Raw genomic sequence first — 23,489 nt, forward strand, 5'->3', positions numbered from 1 at the left:
AGGCTCAGAAAAGGCTTTTCTTGAGGAAGGGACATCAAGCAGAAGTGAGGCAGGAGAAGTGAAAGGAGGAAGGAGTCTCAGGAAGAGGCTGGTGAGGCCACAACACATGAGGGCCTGTTAGAAATTCAGATTGGCTGTGTGATGGACTTTTATAGTAAGAAAAGTCTAGAAAGGCAAGCAGTTACCATCATGTGTGTCTCATAAACCACCAGAAGGATGGTGCCTGGATTTACCCTGAGAACAAGAAAACACGGAGGGGCCTAAAAGTGGTGCCCAGTGAGGTTCATGTTTTCCCTGACTCTATGACACACTACAAATGTGTTTCTTGCAAGAACACTGAAGTCTTGTATGAATTTATTGCTGTCTGAAAGCTTTATTTTGTTTTTTTTCTTTTGGGGATCTCAAATAGGGAAGTAATCTATATGAATTCTGAGGCAAAGAACATGTTTTTTTCTAATACCATACATTTTTCCAAGGGAAACTCAAGCACCTTGGGGTGACTCAAATAACACATCCAGTAAATAAAACTGCACTCAGCAAACACTAATGAAGGGCACAAGAACAAACCTCTGATCAGAGAAGGCAGCATTTTAGAAAAGCAAGCTGAATGGGTCCTGCTCCAGCGAAGCACCAAGACAAGCTGCCTTCTGGCCTCGCTCAGCAGAAAACCAACCCTGCATGTTTGGTCCCCATTTGCCCTCTGCATAAAAGTCCATTCTTCAGAAACAAGCAGGATTTAGTCCCTTCCACTATGATCAGCGTGCTAGTAACACAGATTATATATATATATAAATATATATTAATTAGCAAAGGCTTCCTAAGTATTAATGGTACTATAAAAATCTTTACTTTATAAATAGCCTTTAAAATATAGCCAAATAGGAAGCCTTGATGTTTCTCAGGCATTTCAAATTTACTATCTAGAACCAAACCCATTACCCTATCTAGAATGAAAAATAATAACAAAGGTAAGAGGTGGTGGAGAGAGCATTCTATATTAGAGAGAGAGAGAGAGAAAAAAAGAACTCATGGACACGGACAACAGTGTGGTGATTATGGGGGGTTGGGTGGAGGTGGGTATAGGGGGGATAGTTATGGAATAAAAAAAATATATATATATAGGAAGTTGCTTGGATTTACCCTTCCATATTGCATATATATACCAAATGCAATACATGAACCTGATTGAAACCTGGGTGGGAGCAGGGAGTTTTAAGACACAATTCGGGGATAACTGGGAAAATTTTATTTTTGGACTGAATATTGAATATTATGGAATTAGTGTTAATTTCCCCAGGTGGGATACTCGGGGTTATTGTGGAAATGTCAGGGAATATTCTTACTTTTAGGAGATTCACATGTATGTTTAAGGGTACAGTGCTGTGCTATCTGCAACTTACTTTCTAATATTGAACAACAGAGTGGGGAGCAAATGTGGCAAAATGTTAACAAGTGGTGAGTCTGGGTAAAGGGTGTACATGTATTCATTATACTAATATTTCTACTTTTACGGAGACTTGAACTTTTTCAAAAAGAAAGAAAAACAAGCCAATGAAAACAGCACACGGAGCTATTTCAGGTAGAGAAACACTAAGCCAGTGGGCCTCACCTCACGAAAGCTGCTGAACAGGTAAAAGAAAGAGATGAGATCAAATGTGGGTCGGTGTAAGGTGACAGTTTTACTCACAGAATGAGGGCTCGGAGATGTACTTCTGAGAGAAAGGCACTTCATGCCCTTCCCAGACCTGGGTGGTGACATTCCCCGCGCCTCGCAGAGCAAGGCTCAGGGGCTTCCAGCAGCCAGGAGTTACGCACAGAGAATGGCACCACGCACTGGTCTACAATCTTCAGTGCTGACCAGCAGTCACTGCTGCTTTGTCTTCCTACACGAGTCCCTCACTGTCCTGGCACTTCCTCTCTCGTACCCCACTGCCACCTTCCTCACCTCATTCGTTCCCTCGGCCTCTGCTGTTACCCGCATGCTGAGGAACTTGCCAAGGATTCCGGCCTCCTTAGCGCTGTGTCCCAGGAGGCACCCCACAGCCTCACGTCACTCCTGAACTTGCCACCGCACCTCCCTGAATCCTGCTCCTTCTCCCTGTTCTCTGTGAATTCCTAACATCCTCCACTACGGGTTCTTCAGAGGACTTTACGGAAGTCTCTCTGCCTTTCCCCAGTAGTATTACTACTTCCATCAGCCCAGCTAAGGGCCGAGTGAATAACTCCACACCAATAACAAAATGTCTGGCTTTCTAAAATCCACCAAGTCTCTACACAAAGAGTAGAGTAGGAGCTAGAGTGTTGGCCAACTCCACCACTTGTCCTCTCTGTGGATATTGCTCTATGGTGGCCAGGGCACACCATAGATGTGCCCTGATGACTGGCAGCCCGCCCACCATCTTGCCCAGTCCTTCTCTGGAAGCAAAGATTAGAAAACTTTTCCTTATACTGAGCTCAAACTTGTTCCTCATGACTTCTGCCTGTTGGTCTTTTTTCAAGCATCAATCAAATGAAATTCTTCTTCCCCTGACGCCTGCAGGTGAGAGTACCAGGATGCCCTCCTCCATCCATTCCATACAGGAGGCCTCATGGCTGCGGCCCCTGACAACTAGGGACCCAGTGAGCTTGAGGAACTTCAGCTCTCACGGGCTGTGGTCCAAACAAGCTCAGTCCACCCAGTGGAAACATCACATTGGGAAGCATAAACCCAGCACGACATTGGGTCGGTGCAGCTGGGAGAGCTCTGGCTGGGTAAGCACTTTCTGTTAATGGCTTTTACTTAATGAAAATAAAAAGAAAGTGCAATAAACTATGAAGGGTGGCTCAGGATGTAAAATAAATATAAACGCTTACCTCCCCTTGGAAGCTCTTCAGCAGTGGCGCTACCTGCTTGCGTAAATCCTGGAGCAAGAGGGATGGGTCAGGAAACAGCCATTTGAAAAGGAAAGAGAAGGGAAACATTCGTTAAGGCCCCCTAAAAACAGCTTTGAATTCAGTGATGGTCATCATTATATTAAGCAATCCTTGTCTCTCTCCTGCTTCGTGCCTTGATTCATACAACATAATGCCAACTGGTGCCCATGAACTTAAGAATACCATTAAGTTTGTTTCTACTAAATCCTGGTTAAACACACCTCATTTCAAATGTGCAGTGGGGCCAAGGCATTTGAAACCACTTTGGAGAATGGAAGAGAAGGGACAGTATGAGTGGGGGATGCCTGGGTGCAGGTATAAGACCCAGGTGCTCTGGAGTTTAGCCCACAAAACAGTGCCTCTTACCTTACTAAGCTCATCCCTGCCAACTGCCAAAGGACCAGCCACCCGAGAACAGCAGCTTGGAGAAGTATAGGAGATGACAAAAGTACTTTTGATTATAGCATCTAGGAATGCAGAAGAACCACACCTCTCATAATGATCGTAAACTCTCCTCTGCTGTTCCTGCTATAACCAATCCACTATATATTTTACAAGTCATTTCTTTGGGCATTTTCATGTCTCATGACAGACCTGCTAAACTAACTCTTTAAAACAAGATGTGTGTCTGTATGCACACACACATATGTAAAGACAGTTGAAGAGAAATATTCACACACACACACACACACACACACACACACACACACACACACACACACTGCTATGTATGTATTTCAAATCACCAACTAAAAAATTACCCATCCCAAATTTACTTTTGGCAGTTTGGGAAATTCCTTATCCGATTCTTCTATCTGCAAATATTACATGGTTTAGTACTAAACTAAAGAGCTAGAACCTAGGACACTTCTGACCCCTGGGCCACTCCACTGCCAGTCAGAGAGGACATGCACAATTCACTGCCCTTTAGAACGGAGTGGCCTTTGCTGTCTGGGCAGCACCACGTCTGCGGGCGCTGCCACCCCGGCCACCATGTGCAACCTCAAACTGAAGAAAGCAGGGTCCAGGCCAATCAAAACCATATTGGCGCAAACTACAATTAGGGATATAACGCAAAATTACAAAACCTAATAACTTGGTTACACACTTAATTCAGTGACAGGTTTTCCAACACTATTTTCAATTTGCTTCATACTGTGCCATTTATTGAGCAAAAAGCAACAAATACCTTAACGCGTAGAAGCAATGTCTTTGAGGTTATTAATATCAAGGTCTATTGGTAAAGCCACAATAGTGCATTTCAACGTCCCTCCCCCCCTTGAATGTAATGCAAATAATAAGCAATGTTTACAGAGATGTTTCTATGTGAAATGAATTTTCATTATTCTCCAAACCACTGATTCACAACTCACTTTACAGATCAAAAAACTGAAGAGAAAAATACTAGTGAGGAATTTTCTATGTAACGATGGTTGTAGGAGAAAACCATTCTGATTTAAAAGCAAAACAGTTTGCCTTGGCCAGGTACCTCAGTTGGTTAGATCCGTGGTCAGCAAACTGCGGCTCTTTGGCTCCTTGAGTGTGGTCTCTTCGTAAGCCTTAGGAGTAACCTAATTAAGTTAATAACAATGTACCTACCTATATAGTTTAAGTTTAAAAAATTTGGCTCTCAAAAAAATTTTCAATCGTTGTACTGTTGATATTTGGCTCTGTTGACTAATGAGTTTGCCAACCACTGGGTTAGATCATCCTCCCAATACACCAAGGTTGTGGGTTTGATCTCCAGTCAGGACACAAACAAGAAGCAACCTATGAATGCATAAATAAGTGGAACAACAAACTGATGTCTGTCTGTTTCTCTCTCTCCCCCCTTCTCCCTCTCTAAAATCAATCAATAAACAAATAATGGGGGGAGGGGCAAAACAGAAGAATACAAAATCACCATGCAATGCTCAGCTGCACCTGTGAGGCACAAGCAGGAAACGTCCCAAAATATATGTCCCTGGACTTACAGGGTACGAATCTTTGGCTTTCAGCCCATTGGGGCACTTGGGTGGTCTCTGGAAGGCTTGGTTCCCACTTTGGGGTGCGGTACTCACAACACCCCATGACACCTCTCCCACTCCACACTCGCACACAATGCCAGGGCCAGGCATCACAGAATCTCGTACCATGGATTCAGAGCTGGTGGCCACTGAGGTGTGGTAGTGTCTAGGAAAGAGTGGCACCCAGGACATGGCTGTTTAGGTTTGGAAAGACAAGCAGATGCTGGGGGAAAAAACCTTGGCATTACCCATAAACAAAAGGAGGCTATGGCCCTAGCTGTTTGGCTCAGGGAATAAGAGCATCAGCCTGCAGACTGAAGGGTCCCGGGTTTGATTCCGGTCAAGGGAACATGTCCAGGTTGCGGGCTCGATCCCCAGTAAGGGGTGTGCAGGAGGCAGCCGATCAATGATTCTCTCTCATCATTGATGTTTCTATCTCTCTCTCCCTCTCCCTTCCTCTGAAATAAAATTTTAAAAAATATTAAAAAAACAAAAACAAAAGGAGGCTATGAATTACAAATGCATCTTTGAAGTTATAAAATGATCTCTATTTTTGAAATATTTTGTAATCCTGATTTTTCAGGATGTTTTACTTTTGCTTCACAGTAGCTCACATGCACTTCTATGGGATGACGCCTACAGTTAAGAACGTACAGCTGTCTGGCTGCAGCTCTTGGTGGTGCCTCGCCCCTCTGTCTTTGGGGACAACATGACCTTTTCAAGGGGCAGGGTTGGGGCAGTGCAGGGGCTGGACTAGGTCCCCTCTCAAAGGCTCCCCTCAGTGACTCTCACAGGGCTGCCAACACCCCTACCTCTAGTGTGGTCACAGGAAGCTCAGGGCTTCACCCCTTCAGCTTCTATTTTAGAACTGCCTCAGCCCAGGTACTCTCAGCTCTCCCCTTGTCTTAGTTCACATTTCCTTCATTGTGTCTGGGTGGTGATAGGGTGCGGATGGGGTTTAACCCTTGATAGGGGCCAGGAAATGACAAAAGGCTGGCCTGCACTGAAAACCCTAGGAAATATTTACAGACGAGGAGGTTCTGTGTTACACACCCACTCAGTGTTAAAAAAATGATCTCCAAATGAACTTACTAACCCCTGGTTGTCCCCTCATTACTCAGGTCTCAAAGCAAGAAAATTGTAACTTGAAAATGTTTTAGGTTATATATATTCAAAGAAAGCCATTTTGTAATACAACATTTTCATTAAATTTGATATTGTCAAATGTGAGATGTGCCATTATCTTATGCTACATTCGAAAACAAATGCCACTTATTAAGCTGTGATATCGATTTTAAGATTCATACTGAAGATGGTAATATGTGTAAAACTATGTATTATAATTGATAATGGCACACCACAAAATTAATTAAAGTTAAAAGAATAGGGCCAAGGTTGTTTTTATCTTTAAGCTGCAGTGATAGCTGATTTTAAAAAGGGTCCTTGTCTTTTAGAGATATGTACTAAAATATTTATGGATTAAATATGATTTTTGCTTCAAAATAACATAATGTGGAGGGGTAATAGGTAAAAAGAAGGACAAAATATGTGTGTCGATGGGTTGATTTTGTTACAGATGGATAATGGGACAGGGGTTCATTGTACTCACCCTATCTTGTGTGTGTCTGAAATAGAAAATGTTTTTAAGACACTATATTTCACTGAGATACACAAAGCCTTCAGCTGACGGGTCACGCAGAACAGGCAAAGAAAGAATTATGAGACTGGGGTGAGGGACTCTCTCTCTTAAATTACAACCTACCAACTAGTTAACTGTCATCTTCATCAAGTTAACCTGGAAATCTAGGGTCATCTGGTCCGATCGCCTGCACAAGGTAGGAGACCTCACTGTGGTGTCCTGGTCACATGGCTTGCCTTCCCAAGGCCTGACAGAAGGCAGCTCATCTCGGATCGGGAGTTTTCAAACACTGTGCTACCAGTGCTACCAGCAAATGCGGATATTTGGAGGAAAGCTATCCTGACACAGGCTCAAGTGATGTTATTCTTCATTGGTGAATATTTTACTTTTAAAAAGTGGGAAAGAGAAAAAAAGTGGGAGCAGATTGGAAGTGATCCCACTCTCACTCTTTTTTCTTGAGTGGGAGATTGACAAAGCAGTGACCTGGATCTGCCCACGGGAGCGGAGAATGGCTGAACCTCCACTCTTCTGGGCCCAGGCCTGCTCTCTGACGATGCCTGGCGGGTGGAGTTCAGCTCTCCCTTCAGCCCTTCTTAAGTATCTGAGAACCCTGCTCATCTCTCCATGCACCTTCCTCTCCACCCGTCTTCTCTCTGGACCAAACACCACTCCACCCATTCCAGTGACATCCTAGGCAAAGCCCTCCTGCCCGGGCTCCTTGCTCCTTGGGCTACTCCAAGTCCCGCTCTCACTCTAGACACAGAATCTGTTAGTTGTTCTAAGTCCTTGTCAGTGTCTCTAATGCCAAGATTCTATTCTCAAGATTTGCACTGTGCATTCGTATTGGAACAAAGTTCTAGAAAAGAAAGGCATGGGGTTCTAATAAGAGCCATTGAAAATATCCACTACCTCTACCCAGCTATCTGAGCTGCCCCAAATAAAGAATTCTAAAGACCTTTAAAAATACAAACTACAACCCTGGCTGGTGTGGCTTTATGGTTAGAACATTGTCAGGCAACTGAAGGGTCATGGGTTCAATTCCCATTCAAGAGCGTATACCTGGGTTCAGGTTTGCTCCCCGTCCTCAGTGGGTTGGAATGTGTACAGGAGGCAACCAGTTGATGTGTCTCTCATAGAATTTTCTCTCTCTCTCCCCCTCCCTCTCTCTCTCTTTCTCAAAAGTAATGGAAAAAATATCCTCAGGTGAGGATATTTAAAAAAACGAACAAAATACAAATACTCAGATTCCAGATTATATTGATAGGGACAATCTGAAAGGAATAATTTTTTTAAAGAAATTTCTATATAGAGTATTTTCTTTCTTTTAAAAATCATCATCCGAGGATATTTTTCTATTGATTTTCAGAGAGAGTGGAAGAGAGGGAAAAACAGAGAGAAAGACTGTACTTGGTTCTTATTTCCCTGGATATCATTTAAGAGAGCTAGGATTCTTCTTTATTGTGTACACAAGAGCACAGACCAGGTATGGAGTTTTTAAAAACAAGTCACAAACACATCGACTGGTTGCCTCCTGACTGTGCCCTGACCAGGGTCCAGGCTGGGGAGAAGCTTTCAACCAAGGTACATGGCCTTGACCAGAATTGAACCAGGACCCTTCAGTCTGCAGGCTGACACTCTATCCACTGAGCCAAACCGGCTAGGGCTATATAGAGTATTTTCTTAAAGAAAAATGCAAACAAGTTTAATTTCAGAAAAAGTCATCATTTATAAATTTATTTAAACATAATAAATACATTTGATTAGCTACAAGTAGTGCAGTTTAAAAAATGACAACTTTTCTAAAAAGTAATAGTAAATTAGTGATTTTTTTCAACCAAGATATTTAATCAAACTGAAATGAGAAAGTGATCTCTTTTCTACAACTTAAAGCCAAAATACTGAAGACAAATTGTTCAAAAGCATCTAGCTAGTGATTTTTCTAAGGTCTTTAGAATTCTAAAATATCCTGATGATGGCTAAGTTATCCTTATTATTAGAGAAAAACTTACACAGTGCACAGTATCTAGGGCTAGTCTTATTGACTGTATGCAATATAACAATTTGTTTTCTTACTGATAAGCCATCTTTTCTAAAAAAATAAGTCTATTTGTCAAGTGAAATAAGGTCCTAGTGGCACCAATGCGATAATCATAATTATCTATAAAAGAAAGATTGTTCTTGGTTCTTATTTCCCTGGATGTCATTTAAGAGAGCTGGAATTCTCCCTTATCGTGCACACAAGAGCACAGACCAGGTATGGAGTTTTTAAAAACAAGTCACAAGATACATTATATGATACACAGAGTGTAGAGCTCAACTTAAAAATACAGTTGAGTGAAAAGTGAAGTTTCTCTTTGTTCCAGGGCCTGAAACCTCTGCTTCCCATCTCATCTGAGGATGAAACATGTAGCTATCAGTGGAGCACCACACTTTTGGCCACTTTTATATAAGAGCACATACACCTTCCAGTCTTTGTGACAGAAAAGAAAAACTTTAAACTGAAGCATTAAATAAAAAATATCTTTCTATATACAACAGCGGACAATAAGTATGTCCTGGCAATTTCTCAAAAGACTTGTAGTTCACAGATTTGAGAAAATTCCATTAGCTTTAATTATTTATCAGCAGTCAATTTAGATTACTGTTCTTGACCTATTTTTACAGTGTATGGGCCACCCAGCAATGAAATAAATGAATAGTCTTTTTCTACAACGGTTGATTTTCTGAAATAATAGAAATCTAGTTTAAAGAAGGAATGAAACCCCAAACATATAATTACCGCAATATATAACCTGCCATGCTGCCTTTGTAGCTGGATAAAATGCACATCTTTGTGAGTTTTTTTGGTTATTAAATAAGATTATCTTGAAAGGGATAAACTCACTCATGCTATAATTTCTTCCCATTTAAATTTCTTTGCCCCATTTAAAACATGTTCTGTTTCTTGGCAGAAAGTCTCTAAAACTGATGGATGTGCCTTTAGCACTGTGTCTAATAAAACAGCGCAATGGGAAGGCCTGGGTTTGTGCAGCTGGAAGAGGTGGGAGCAAAGGGGAGTGTGTGCCAGGCCCGGGCAGGGGGTTCCTGTCGGTGAGCGGGGAGGGCCAGCCTCCGGGCACTCAGATGCAGAGAGGAGGACCCTGGGTTCCTGGGCAAGAGCAGGTGGTAGTGTTCTTTAGAAAGACTCCCTTGATGATGAAAAGTGGCAGGTTTACCAGACTGGTAATGCTGGAGCTTGGACCTAGGACGATAAAGACTGAGGATGGTGCTCAGGACAGAGGCCCTGCAGTGAAGAAAGATCTAGTAGCATGTGACAGTGGTTTAGCAGTATGGGAGAGGACCTCAGAGTAAGGTCTGGGGACTCCTGGCTCCCTCAGACCCTCCAGGGGTCCACAAGGTCAAAACTGGTTTTGCTTATTTGTTTTTTCCACTCTCATTCTCTCACAGGCGTACAGTGACATTTTTCAGGTGCCATGTGACACGTGATGATACCATTATGTGCCTGGAGCATTCTTATGCTTTAAAAAGTCTGTTTTAATTTCTAACTGTCAGTACTGACAGACACACACAGACACAAAAGCTCTCTAGAGTCTTAATTTTTAAGAGACCAAAATGTTAGAGAAATGGCAGCTCTAAAGTTTTCTGATCTTGGAGCAGAGAAAGGCACCCAATTGTGTCAGGACGTCAAGGCTGTTAGTTGTCCACTGATGACCTGCTAGTATCCCAGAAGCAGCTGGGATGGCTAGCAGCCTCCTGTGGGCATGGGAGCCCTCCCCCAGAACCTCAAGAAGATGGTGGGCGGAGGGCTCTCACAGCTTGGGCTGGCATCACCCCTGCTTGGTGGGCACAAGGGCTTCCTGCAGGACTCTTGGTGGGTTCAGGGTAGGGCAGGAAGGAGGCAGCCCAGGTTACTTAGACTAATTTTCTAAATACATCTGACTTGCCTTTAGGTCTCATTTCAAAATACTCTTCTAGGTCACTTTCTGAATAAATACTTATGTCTAAACCTTTAGTTTTTATTTCAGAACTTTGAAAATACTGCTGCGATTTCTTTCTACACTTCCATAGGTTTTGAGTTTGTCAAAGGAACGACATAGAACACATATAATTTATTACACAATCCTTTGCATATTTACTAAATGCAGTGAAGGAACTAGTCTCCGTTCCCTGCCCTCAGGGGGCTTACATCCTAGCGCTAACAATGAACCAAAGCTGGACTCCTGGTAGGCTACTGAGGGGCCTTCCCAGGGGCCACTGATGGTGCTCAGTCCAGAGTAGACACTCAGTGAGTACTTGTGAACTGAATGAGTCACTCATCAGCAAGTTGACCCTTTATGGGAACTGCTGCCGAGGGGATTCATATACTAGATGAGGCACTGCTGCCTTCTTACCCTGGGGCTTTCTGAAAGGAACAAGGGAGTGTGACTCCTACTTCACCACACACCTGTGCAATTCACTCCAGACCTTAGGCCTTCTTAACATTCAGACAAATAGTCTATTTCAAATTAGACTGCAGCTCAGTCCTCCAGTTTAGCTTCTACTTATAGGAGTTTACCCATAAGGATGACCAGAGATGTAGGCAGAAATTTATGCATAATAATACTGTATTAGAGAAAAAAATGAGAAATAATATAGACATCAACAGTAGGGGATAACTGTTTACTGAATTAAATAAATTTAGTAAAGCAACACAATAGCATATTAGGTAGCCAGTAAGATTATTTTCAAAGTATAGATAATACCATGGAATAATGCACATGACTGCCATTTATTCAACAAACTAGAGGTCCAGTGCACAAACTTCATGCATGGGGGGTGGGAGGGGGTGCAGTGCATGCACCCTCTCAGTCTAGGAGCCCTCAGGGGATGTCTGATGGTTTAGGCCCGCTCCCCATGGGGTATGGGCCTAAGCTGGCAGTTGGACATCCTTAGCGCTGCTGTGGAGGTGGGAGAGGCTCCCACCACTGCTGCTGCGCTCACCAGCTGTGAGCCTGGCTTCTGCTGAGCAGCATTTCCCCTGTGGGAGTGCACTGACCACCAGGGGGTAGCTCCTGTGTTTAGCGTCTTCCCCCAGTGGTCAGTGCGTGTCATAGAGACCAGTTGTTCTGCCATCGGGCCGAAACGGGCTCTCTGACATCCCAAGGGGTCCTGGATTGTGGGAGAGGGTGCAGGCTAGGCCGAGGAACCCCATCAGTGCATGATTGGGGCCGGGGAGGCACGCAGTGGGTTGGCCAGTGGGGAGAGACCACAGGAGGGCTCCAGGGTGTGTCCAGCCTGTCTCTCTCAGTCCCGATTGGCCAGACCCCAGCAGTAAGCTAATGTACCAGTTGGAGTGTCTGCTCCCAGGTGGTCAGTGCCTATCATAGTGACTGGTCAACTGGTTGCCTGTCTGCCCCTGGTGGTCAATAAATGTCATAGCGAGCGGTTGAGCAGCCTTAGCATATAATTTGGATATTATGCTTTGATTGGTTGAACAGACATCCGGAAACCTAGCATATTAGGCTTTTATTATATATAGGATATTTTTTAGGTAGCTATTACAGACCCCCAGGCACTGTTACAGGCTCTCCCTTTTAGTGGGGTGAGAGACATTAGTCAAGTCACCACCCACAGAAGAACACTCCATGTGGTTAGAGCAGCCATGGGCAAACTACGGCCCGCGGGCCAGATCCGGCCCGTTTGAAATGAATAAAACTAAAAAAAAAAAGACCGTACCCTTTTATGTGATGATGTTTACTTTGAATTTATATTAGTTCACACAAACACTCCATCCATGCTTTTGTTCCGGCCCGCCGGTCCAGTTTAAGAACCCATTGTGGCCCTCAAGTCAAAAAGTTTGCCCACCCCTGGGTTAGAGCCATGAAGAGAAAACATATGGTGCTGGGAGAGCATTTATGAGGCAGACCTGACCCAGACAGCAGGGAGGGCTCCCCTGAAAAAGAGGTGCCTGACCCCACATCTGGAGTATGGGTGCAAGTTAAAGGGAAAAGGAAGAGGAAAAAAGAAGCCACAAACTACAAAATGGGTTTAGAGTTTAACCTCCACATTGTAAAAACGAATAAACATACCTATGTGCTTGGACAAGAATGGCAAGAGTGTTAAATAGTAGATGAATGGAATTATGACTTATTTTTCATTTCTCTGTCTTTAAGTAAGCTGTATCCTTTTAACATCAAGAACATTCTTTTGAAAACTAAGGATGGGGATCAAGTGATCATTTTATAAAGTAAGATGACTTTTTAAGATTTACAGAACAACTGTGTGGCCCTCCTGCAGCTTTTCGGTGACAGAATCTCCAGACATGGTGACATCCCCAAGGCCAACTAAGCAGCCAGGCATTACTTGAGTCTATGTACGGCCCACAAAGAAAATACGTACTGTACCTATAAAGCATAGCTAAACTATATTTATTTCTCCGAAGAAAAATTATTTTATATGTGCAATAAGTGTTAGCAGGAAACCTACTAGGCAATCATTTGTTTTATATTTTTTCATTTTTATAAAATATTAAGGTTGGGGGGAAAATCATGCCAGCAAACAGTATATACAGCATAATCTTTACTGTTTACTTATGAACAAAAAAGGTATTAAAGATCTAAGACAATATGCTAACATTTCTGTCTAGATCTTCTTTATGCTATATGCAAATTTCTATAACGAACATTCTGGTTATACTTTGTATAACCAGAGGACAAAGTCACAGATCTTAGACAATGTTGGGGAGAATTAAACTATCGTCTCAAACCACCACCAAAGGGGCAGTGACAGCCCACACACAGATCCCACACGAGATGTTGGGGTCGGCAGGCAAATCACAAAACAAGGAAAGACTCTGCCAAGGAGATAGAGAAGATTAAAATCAGATCTCAAACATGTTCCTTCCCAGTCTTGGTCTCCGTTTTCTTTGTTTCCTGACCCAGAGGCCTTACCTCAAGTTTATTTATCATTTGTGTGCAACTAGCTTACTTAAAATTAAGCGTTGTGGAAAAGACATACCTTCAGCTTAGCTAAATAATCAGCACAAATTGTTTATTAATATTTACTCGCTTTGCAGAGATGCTGAGAGGAATAATTAATAAACAATGGGAAAATCTACTTGTAGACGCAGAGCACGCTGTAAGTGCTTTCTAAGACACTCATTCATCAAACGCACAAATGGAAACAGAGGCCGGTCCTTATTGGCAGGGTCTTAACTTTACTAGCAGAACAAAGGACCTGTGAACCTTGAGCCACCAGAAGGCCCTACAGACGTGGGATCCAAACGGGACCTTAGGGTTTTTACACACATTTTCTCTTTTGGAAAACACTATAGAACCACTGGAATATGAAAGGTAGACCATAATTTCTTAATTCCTAAATGGAATTATTTATATCATACGGTTGGAAACCAAGTCTAAGAAACATGTGATTCACTGGGCTACTAGAGAATCTAAACCTTTGGAATCAGATTTTATGTTTAAAGATGCTCAGAGGCTTCCCAGTGGATTACCTCAACCTAGCAATTCAGAAGAAATAAAAGCTTCCAGGCCAAAGAAAGGCTTCCTGGTCCTCATCTACTTTAGCATCCCAGACAGCAGACTAGCACGCTGCTGGGAAGGGCACCCAACCCCATCGCACCAAAGGAAGTCCATCTCAGGGCACTAGGAACCACCTCCTTAGCTTTATCCAGTCTCATCCAGCAGGTCCCAGGAGATCCTCGAGGTCAAGGATAAGGTTCATGATACCCCACAAGTGTGGGCAGAAAAAGTGAGTTACTCATCATGCTGGTTATGCTGTGGCCTCCAGATCCAAAAGATGCTTCATTCATTGACTTTTCACTCTTGTTAGTCTGCATTGCTCAAGGAGTATGTCTGCAAAGAAGCCTTAGTATTGATAAATATACCCAACTTTGCAGTTCAAAGCATGTGTGCCATTTCAAAACTAGCACCACATTTCATGGGAAATCCTAGGTGGGGAAGGGTGGCTTTGTGGTGGGTGTGAAGCGTGTACTGAGTGTCCCTTTGGGATGCCGTAAATGAAACTTCTAAAGGCACTTACTACAGCAACCCACTGTGAAGCCCATGGACGCCGGTCTCTTCTGGGCCTGCTGCCCGTGAGTGCCAGGACCTGGACGGCAAGAGCCCATCACAGCTTGGAAACATTGGACTTAGGGAAGCAGAGGGCTGGGTGTTCATTTTTAATCCTGTCTCTGGAAATGGAACCTTGAATTACACGAGTTACACGTAACTCCGTCACAGACTAAAGCGACAAGAGTGTGTACGTGAGCAACTCGGTTAAAAAAGCACAGCCCTCTCGAAATTACACTGGGCATGTGAACGTGGGTCTGTAGAAAACTAATGCTGGGAGAATTGTTCTGTATTTTTGGTAAACAAATGGCTTTAAAATACTTTTGGAATTTCTCTAATAATCTTTCTCAGGCCGTTTACCAAATACTAACTTTTGCACAGTCCTGGAATTTTCTTTTGAATACACAGCATGGCTTCTTTGTAGTGAAACAATTCAGGAAAGAGATACAGTTTAACAAATTCTATATCTCTTGGCCTGAGCTGCTGGTCTTGCTGAATGAATCATAGAGAAGTCCATAAATGTCGAGGCGTTTGCACAGACTTTTCTTACCATATATGGAAAATAATATAGATCTATTTATCTCCAATCATCTTAACTTGAGCTTTAGTGTTTTTCTTACCTTGTTGCTTTTCTTAAAAAATTTCTTTTAACCTATGACTCAGCCCCATAGAGAGTACACCCAACAACAGTGCTGACATTCATAACCCCAGGCTGGGGTATCCTGTTTTGTATGAGGACAGTATGTTTTACATTGGTAAGTTTTTGAGGAAGGTTAGAGGACCTATTTATTTAGGTTCTTCCTATAGCTTACCTGAGCAACAACAGTTTAAACTAAGCAAGTTTCCTTGCCCAAGGAATCATGTTTCTGTCTTTTTTAAAAAAATATTTTTTATTGATTTCAGAGAGGAAGGGAGAGGGAGAGAGAGAGAGAGAAACATCAATGATGAGAGAGAACCACCGATTGGCTGCCCCACACCAGGGACTGAGCCCGCAACCCAGGCATGTGCCCCAACCAGGATTTGAACAATAACCTTCTGGTTCATAGGTCAACCAACACTCAACCACTGAGCCAAGCTGGCCAGGCCAAGAATCATGTTTCTTATCACACGTATAGGATATCAGCTAAAAACAACAACAGTGGTTGGTGCTAATTTTTAAAAATATATTCTTTAAAGAGATAAATACCAAAAAGATTTCAGGCTTCTTAAAGCTGACTGCAGGGAAAGTTCATGACTGGGTAAGACAGTTTAAGAATTCTCTGGAGAATGCTTACTGCATTCACTCACACACTCACTCACTCACTCAGTAACTATGTACTAAAAGTCAAGTTTAGAAGATGTGAGGATGAATGGCCCCAGGTCTGCCGATTCCCGAGAACAGAGTGGGAGCAGGACACATGGGGAGGGGGACAGAGTGCTCTGTTTCAGAGAGATGGCTTTGTTTGGGGCTGGGATGATGGGTTTAGTGGGGCTTTGATTGAAAAAATGGAGGTGAGCATGGAGAGGAAACAAGGTACCAGTGCAGGGAAGGCTGTGGAAGGGACAGTGAGGCTGCTGTAGCTGCCACAGGAGTGCATGAGCGAGGCCAGTGATGGCGAACCTTTTGAGCTCGGCGTGTCAGCATTTTGAAAAACCCTAACTTAACTCTGGTGCCGTGTCACATATAGAAATTTTTTGATATTTGCAACCATAGTAAAACAAAGATTTATATTTTTGATATTTATTTTATATATTTAAATGCCATTTAACAAAGAAAAATCAACCAAAAAAATGAGTTCGTGTGTCACCTCTGACACGCGTGTCAGGTTTGCCATCACTGAGCTAGGTGGTCCTCTCAGGCAGCGGGGTCTGCACGCTGCTGAAGGCAGCCAGGAGCTGGCCTCTTCATGACCCCAGACAATACCTTCAGAGAGTCCAGCCAAAGAGGCTGCAAAGTAAAGTACAGCTATCAGTCTGTCTCCTCCTTTTACTTTCATACTTCCCTTGTGGGAAGTGCAGAGTCTGCAGATATAACCTTTAAAAGATGCTGAAGGCCCACAAAAGATCTGTTGGGGAAAAACTGGCCTTAGAGCCTGGGGTTCAAACATCCAGCTGTCCAACCCGAGGCTGGGAGGATTCACCTGCAGATGTGCACAGTAGCCGATGACACATAATTGCATCCGTCTGCTGGGAATGTTCGTGTACCCTGGGACTGGGACCACTGGAAGCCCCATTTATAAAAACAAATAATGCGGTATCAACAACATGGCAACCTATACTTACAACTTCATTTGATGAAATTATTTTGGAATACTCTTTAAAAGAGTCCTTTCTGTAGCCCAAAATTATCTGTAACAAAGTGTGTATTTGAAATTCAAGGGTCTAGGTCCATGGTCGGCAAACTGCGGCTCGCGAGCCACATGCGGCTCTTTGGCCCCTTGAGTGTGGCTCTTCCTAAGCCTCAGGAGTACCTTAATTAAGTTAATAACAATGTACCTATCTACATAGTTTAAGTTTAAAAAATTTGGCTCTCAAAAGAAATTTCAATCATTGTACTGTTGATATTTGGCTCTGTTGACTAATTAGTTTGCCGACCACTGGTCTAGGTAAAATACTGAAAACTCTCCCCTTGAATGAGGGAGCAAACTTAGTCTCCTGCCCTGGTTGGGTACCAGCTCCATAAGGTCATCACAACTTACTCAGAGGGAGTTCACAACTTGCAGAAGAGACCGTCTCCCAAACACTATCACCACCCTAGGAGACTGGCAAACCACCCCAGAAAGGCACTTCCTGGTGATGGTAGGGAAAGAGTTTAGGGGAATGAGTGGCTTCTGCCAGTCAGAGAATCACTGATTCCGATACGACTTCTCCAAATGTTCCCTGTGTGTCAAGTCCAGGGCTGGGCAGTGCTTTGACGCATTGCCCTCTTATGATTCTTTGTAACATGAGGCTCTTATCTGATTCCCACTACTTGGTAGGAATGCTATGAAAATAGACGGCAGCATGGATATACTATAAAACAATATATCCAGAGAGGGCTTCTTCCAAACAAAATATTCTGTTGAGGGGTTGTAGAAATAAAGTTCAATAAATTAAATTATAATACATGCTTTGAGCTGGGCAATGTAAACGGAAAGCCTCTGACTGACATCGCATGGAGCTGTCAATAAGTCACTGATGTGCACACAGGACTCCCTCCGATCTCCATCAGCACTTCACTTGAGACTCTTCCAGATACATTTTTGTTTGTTTGTTTACATAAAACTTGTACAAGTATGTTTACAGCAGCATTTTTCGTACTAGCCAAAAAGTAGAAACAACTCAAATGTCCATCAAGTGATAAATGGACAAACAAAATGTAGTATATCCATAGAATGAACTATGACTCATCTATAAAAAGGACTAAAGTACTGATATACGTTCAATATGGATGACCCTAGAAAGCATTATGCTAAGTCGAAGAAGCCAGTCACAAAAGACCACATATTGTAGGATTCCATCTATATATAAAATGCCCCAAATAGGCGAAGCTCTATAAAAAGTAGACTCAAGGCTGCCCAGGACCAGGGAGGTAGGGGAAAAGTGGGACAGTGATTGCTAAAGGGTACAGGGTTTCTTTGGGGGGGATGGTGATGAAAATGTTTTAAAATTGATTATGGTCATTCTGTGAATTTACTAAAAACCATTTTAATTGTACACTATAAATGAGCAAACAGTATGGTAAGTGAATTATATCTTAATAGAGCTGTTATTGGCTCCTTCTTCCCCTCCAAAAAAGAAAAAGGAACCAGGAACCTGTCTTTACGCTGTAGGAGTACCACAGCTGTTGTCCCAACATAATTATTATTACATCCCGTTCACTCTCCAAATGCCCTGGCTTATCTGATAAATGTGTGTCACCACCCTATCACTGTGTGTTATCAGCAGGTGGCTTTGCCCCCCTGGGCTTGTTTCCCAATCTGTAAAACAGGCTCTACCCAGTTCTGATCACCTCTGACCCTAGCACTATATCCCAAAAGCTCTACTTTAGAAGCTGTAAAATCCTGCTCAGTTTGCCATAGGTTCATCATGCTTTGGAAAATGAACCTAAATTAGCAAAGAGTTGAAGCCCTGGGCCAGTATTAATTAATGGATCCCAGGAAACAGAGGCAAGACAAAGAGTAATTCCTTATTGTACCAGTTACTGATATTCAAATTTCCTCCTATGACACTAAGAAAGGTGATCCAATCACAGCAATGCGGGAAAAATGCTCTAACCACATCCCCTACAAATGAAAAAAGATCAACATTTCCTGTGAGGGACCCTCACAGAAGACACAATAGCCTTAGAATTCCAGATACTTTTTATGATGTAAATGTGCATGCACATAGGCAGACACATAGACACAGGACAAGAAACAGCTCCATCTCTACTGGTGTCCTTCCTCCGCTTCCAGACTATATGCTACCCCGTGTGGGGCCTTATAACTGATGCCCAACACACACATATTACCTGAATATAGATTTGATTCAAAAAATTCTGTGTATGGTTCAGTCACTGTAAATCTCCCTTTCTCATGTAAGCACACCTGCAAAATCATTCTTTTAAAAAATTCAAATTGACCTAAGTTGAAATCCTCGTTCTGTGTGCATTAGGCTGCTTTCTTAAACGTTCACCTTTCTGAACCTCAGTTTTCTCCGCTGTTAGTTAGGAATAATGTTACTAGCCTTATAAGAACAATGCCTGGCACACAGTAAGCATCCAGTAAATACTTTGGAATGAATCAACACAGTAGGTCCTTACTATAACTGTTACCGTGACAGTGACGACGATGACCATGACATATCCATCTATATATGCACTACTCAGCACCCTTAAGCTCTATGCCTTTTACCTATGTAGTCTGCAAAGTGCTCCTTTGTAACAGGTAGGCATTCAGGTATCTAATCTGATTGACAGCAGAGCTGTTATTTCTTCCCGGGCCCTGCTCGCTCCAGGCTCTCCATGTCCGGCAGCAGCAGCTCTCAATAAGCCCTCTCAAGCTCTTCCCTTCTCTGTCCCTAAGGCCGCCAAACTCATGTCTTGGCAGAGAGGGCTTTTCCCAAGCAGAATTTTTCAAGGGTGAGCTCTGCCTGCTAGTTTGCAGCCAGGGAAGGTCAATTAATGCCACTGGTTTCCTCCACTGTTATCCTAAACTCAGTGCCTTGCCCCTGGTCTCCCAAATGACATGGGTATGACTTCCTATGCCCAACCTGTGGGCACCTGGCATTTTTATGTCAGGGAATCTGTCAACGACAGCAAGGGAAGCTGCTCCCTGCGTTTTTTCTTCTTAAGACATCCGCTGTTCTGAGAGGTCAGAGGGTGACCTTTCATCAAGCTCCCCACGTGTGCTAGAGATGCTCTTTATGTGTTTTAACATGTAGCAAAGAGAGATTAAGCTCAGTGAAGCATGCCATTCATGAAGGCTCACTAAAATTATGCCTGCTAATCTTTTAAATGGCAAGAACATTGTGCAATACAAAAGGAATCTTAGTAATTCCAAAGCTTTTACCCAACTGAGAAAGTTTAAATTTATAGAAACATATATTAGAGATAAAGAAGTTCAAGAAGGCTGGCTAAGGCCAAACTATCCCACTCCCTTGGTGTAGAGAAGCAGAAAGACCCTGTGGTAAGAGAGAAGGGGTGGAGGGAGAAGGGCAAAGGGCAAAAGCCTGGGTTTGAGATCTGACCTGGGCCCTAATACTTCAATTGCTTCACCTGTGGAGAGAGACTTGGCTCCCTGGTCTGGACTGAGCCATTTCCTCAGCTTTCTCAATACTGAGCTGCTCTGGTGCCCCCACAGGCCTTCCTGTAGTAGGTACTTTAGGGTGATGGGTGACACCTGGCCCCATCCCAAGAGGAAGTCTAAGGGCATCATTCATGTGGCCTGCATCACGGCAGGTGCTATACTATGCTGTCTCATGTATGTGTCAGAACAGCCCCTCAGGTGTGTGTCCTTATTGTGTAAATAGAAAATCTGGGGCTGGGCGAGGCAGTGTTTCACCTAAGATTATCTGGCTATCATGCAAACTCAGGGGCTCGCTCACACCAAAGCTACTACACTATGCTGTCTCCTAAGCTATATTTCATCTGAAACTGCCACAGGTGGTGGGCCAACTCTTTGGATGCTACAATCAGGTGACTCACAGGGACCTGCCAGAGTACGTGTGGTCAAGGATTCCCTGTGCCTGTTCCCTTTCCAGTATACCTGGAACCCTGAGCTCACTTCTGGCAAGCCTGATCAAGAACTCAGTATATTTCTGATATACGACACATGAACCTGTGTTCACCAGAAAAAAATAGAAAAATCCTGAGAAAGGGCCTGCCTTGAAATCACACAAAGTCATGGTTTCACATAACTATACCTGTGTCTCTGTGCTTGAAAACACTTTTTTGTTCACCTTAAATGTGCAATTTGGTATTGTTACATTCCTACACATGTCTTATCCTGCTCAAGGTAAGGAAAGGAACCTTGACCCAGACATGCATGTCCACAGCAGAGCAGGACAGAGTGAGAATCGGCATTCAGGATCCTGGCAAATGGTGATTGAGATGGTCACTTCAACCACAAAAGTGTGTGGAGCTCATTCACTTCAAACCTTGCACAGAGCCCTGGCCAGTACACTCAATGGTTAGAGCATCAGCCCAGGGACCGGAGGGTTGTGGGTTCAATTCCCAGCCAAGGGCATGTCCCCGGGTTGCAGGTTCAATCCCCAGTGCATGTGGGAGGCAACCAATCAATGGGTCTCTCTCACATCAATCTCTCTCTTTCTCTACTCTTTCCCCCTCTCTTAAAATTACTGGAAAAAATATCCTCTGGTGAGGATTAACAAAAACAAAACAAAACAAAAACCTTGAACAGATGTGCATGCAAATAATGACAAAGGGTGGGATGAAAGAAAGGCACAGGTAAAATATGATGGATGTTCAAGTGAGAGAAGGCCTTTCTTGTTGGATCAAGGAAGCATGTGAGGAGGTGGGCGCATGTGAGGTTGCTTTCTAGACAAAGGCAATGGCATAACCAAAGGGAAGAAAGAAGTGAGCCAAAGGTACATTCAAAGAAAACCAACATGGGGTGAGGTGTGTGGGAAACAAAGCCAGCTGAGCCAGGCCCCCAAGGGCCATCTGGGTCACTTGGAGGACACACACACAGCCTAAACGGTGGTCAGCAAACTCATTAATCAGCAGAGTCAAATATCAACAGTACAACGATTGAAATTTCTTTTGAGAGCCAAAATTTTTAAACTTAAACTATATAGGTAGGTACATTGTTATTAACTTAATTAGGGTACTCCTAAGGCTTAGGAAGAGCTATACTCAAGGGGCCAAAGAGCTGCATGTGGCTCACGAGCCTCAGTTTGCCGACCACGGGCCTAAGAGGTAAGGAGAGCCACTGCCTGTGGCAAAGTAACGCAGAATCAGATCAGGGCTTGCTTTGGGAAGGTTCACCTGAGAGTAGTTTATAGGAAGAGCCAGAGGGGAGAAAGCATAAGGATGAGGCCACTGATTGGGAAATAAATTCTAGGCAAAGGTGGTAAAAACAGCACTGGGGCAACGGCAATGGAGAGGGAGAAGGAACATGTGTTCTCCAGAACCAAGACAAGCAGGATGTGGCAAGGGCGGTGATGTGAAGACAGAAGAGATGGCAGAGATGAAGCCAGTGTGACGGGACCAGTGGCCGTCCAGTCAGGTATGAGGAGCAGAAGGTGGGAACAGACCTGGAATAGTGACGACCACAAGAAACCTGCTTCGGAAAATACTAGGAACTAGCACAACTTTCCAAAAGGCAATCACGATGTGGAGAAATGAGGCGCTGGGACTGGGAGTTTGGGACCATGGGTGGGCGGAGTGGAGGGTCCTATGCACAGAGTCCTTGAGGGACATCCACGTATTAGGAGATGGAAAGTGGACACAGGATAGAAAAGTTACAGGTACTAAAAGGGACAACAGGATAGGACCTATGAAAATGCCAAAGGCCTTGGGGAGTAGTATAACCTGAGAGAGATTAAAAGCCAGAGGTTAACACCATCTTGACCTAAAACATTTCAGACTGAGGGAGCAACTAAGGCTCCTGCATAGAGGTCAGCAGCAGAGGAAAAGAGAGCGACCCAAGAAACCGAGAGCCACTGAGCTGAGGATGATGACAACAATGAGATCAACAAGAAACACTTTCCACATGGAAATCTGGAAAAGCAAAGGTTTTCCACTGTAGCCTAGTCTACATTGGCAGGGCTGGGGCCACTTCTCATTGCTCCTGTGCCTCCAACATGCATGCTTTCTTGCCGTGGTAGCTGCAATGGTGCTTAATCTGATGCATCGAGCAATTTTCACTCCTTCCACAGGGATCTCGTTCTAGATCAAATCAGTTCCTAAAGATGAACACTCAAACTCATTCACTGTAAACCTTATTTTCCCCGGAAAGAAAACCCCACAAAAGTCCATTCTACCCGGGTTCTAATAGTACTGGCACTCCAGCATTCTCCTTTACAGGAACAGTGTGGTGTGTTCAGCAGTCAAGAGATTTCTAATGAGGCTTCCCTGTTTAAACAGTAACTAGACAAAATGCAAACAAACAGACAAATAAAATCCATCCCAAAACAATAACTAGACAACTGGCCTGGTCATTAAAAAACAGGCTACCAGCTGGAGCCTCCAAAGCAGGTCCAAACCAACGAGATCGACCTGTATGCCAGTCAACCCCTGCCAACCTTTTCCTCTTCACTCCCAGGTTAAAAGGAAGAAGACTGGGGCAAAATGCAGATGGCTTTCTTGCTGAAAGGCTGCAGGTCCACCTGGAAACCTTGCACCTATTGCTTTCTGAGCTCCATGGCTAACAAACTTAAACTCCTGTGGCCTTATCTTTCCAA

The 23,489-nt window shown here is 43.5% G+C and overlaps 1 protein-coding gene across 12 annotated transcripts in view; it reads right to left on the minus strand.

The window, feature by feature from the left end:
* The window catches only part of CUX1 (cut like homeobox 1), a 371,745-nt gene that overhangs the window by 198,688 nt on the left and 149,568 nt on the right, over positions 1-23,489 (minus strand). For all 12 annotated transcript variants that reach the window (XM_059693543.1, XM_059693542.1, XM_059693541.1 and 9 more), the window contains one exon: positions 2,854-2,901. In XM_059693543.1, the coding sequence (XP_059549526.1) occupies positions 2,854-2,901 (48 nt within the window). The remainder of the gene's footprint in view (positions 1-2,853; positions 2,902-23,489) is intronic.

This window comes from Myotis daubentonii, chromosome 4 (assembly GCF_963259705.1).
Source record: "Myotis daubentonii chromosome 4, mMyoDau2.1, whole genome shotgun sequence".
NCBI classification, from domain to species: domain Eukaryota; kingdom Metazoa; phylum Chordata; class Mammalia; order Chiroptera; family Vespertilionidae; genus Myotis; species Myotis daubentonii.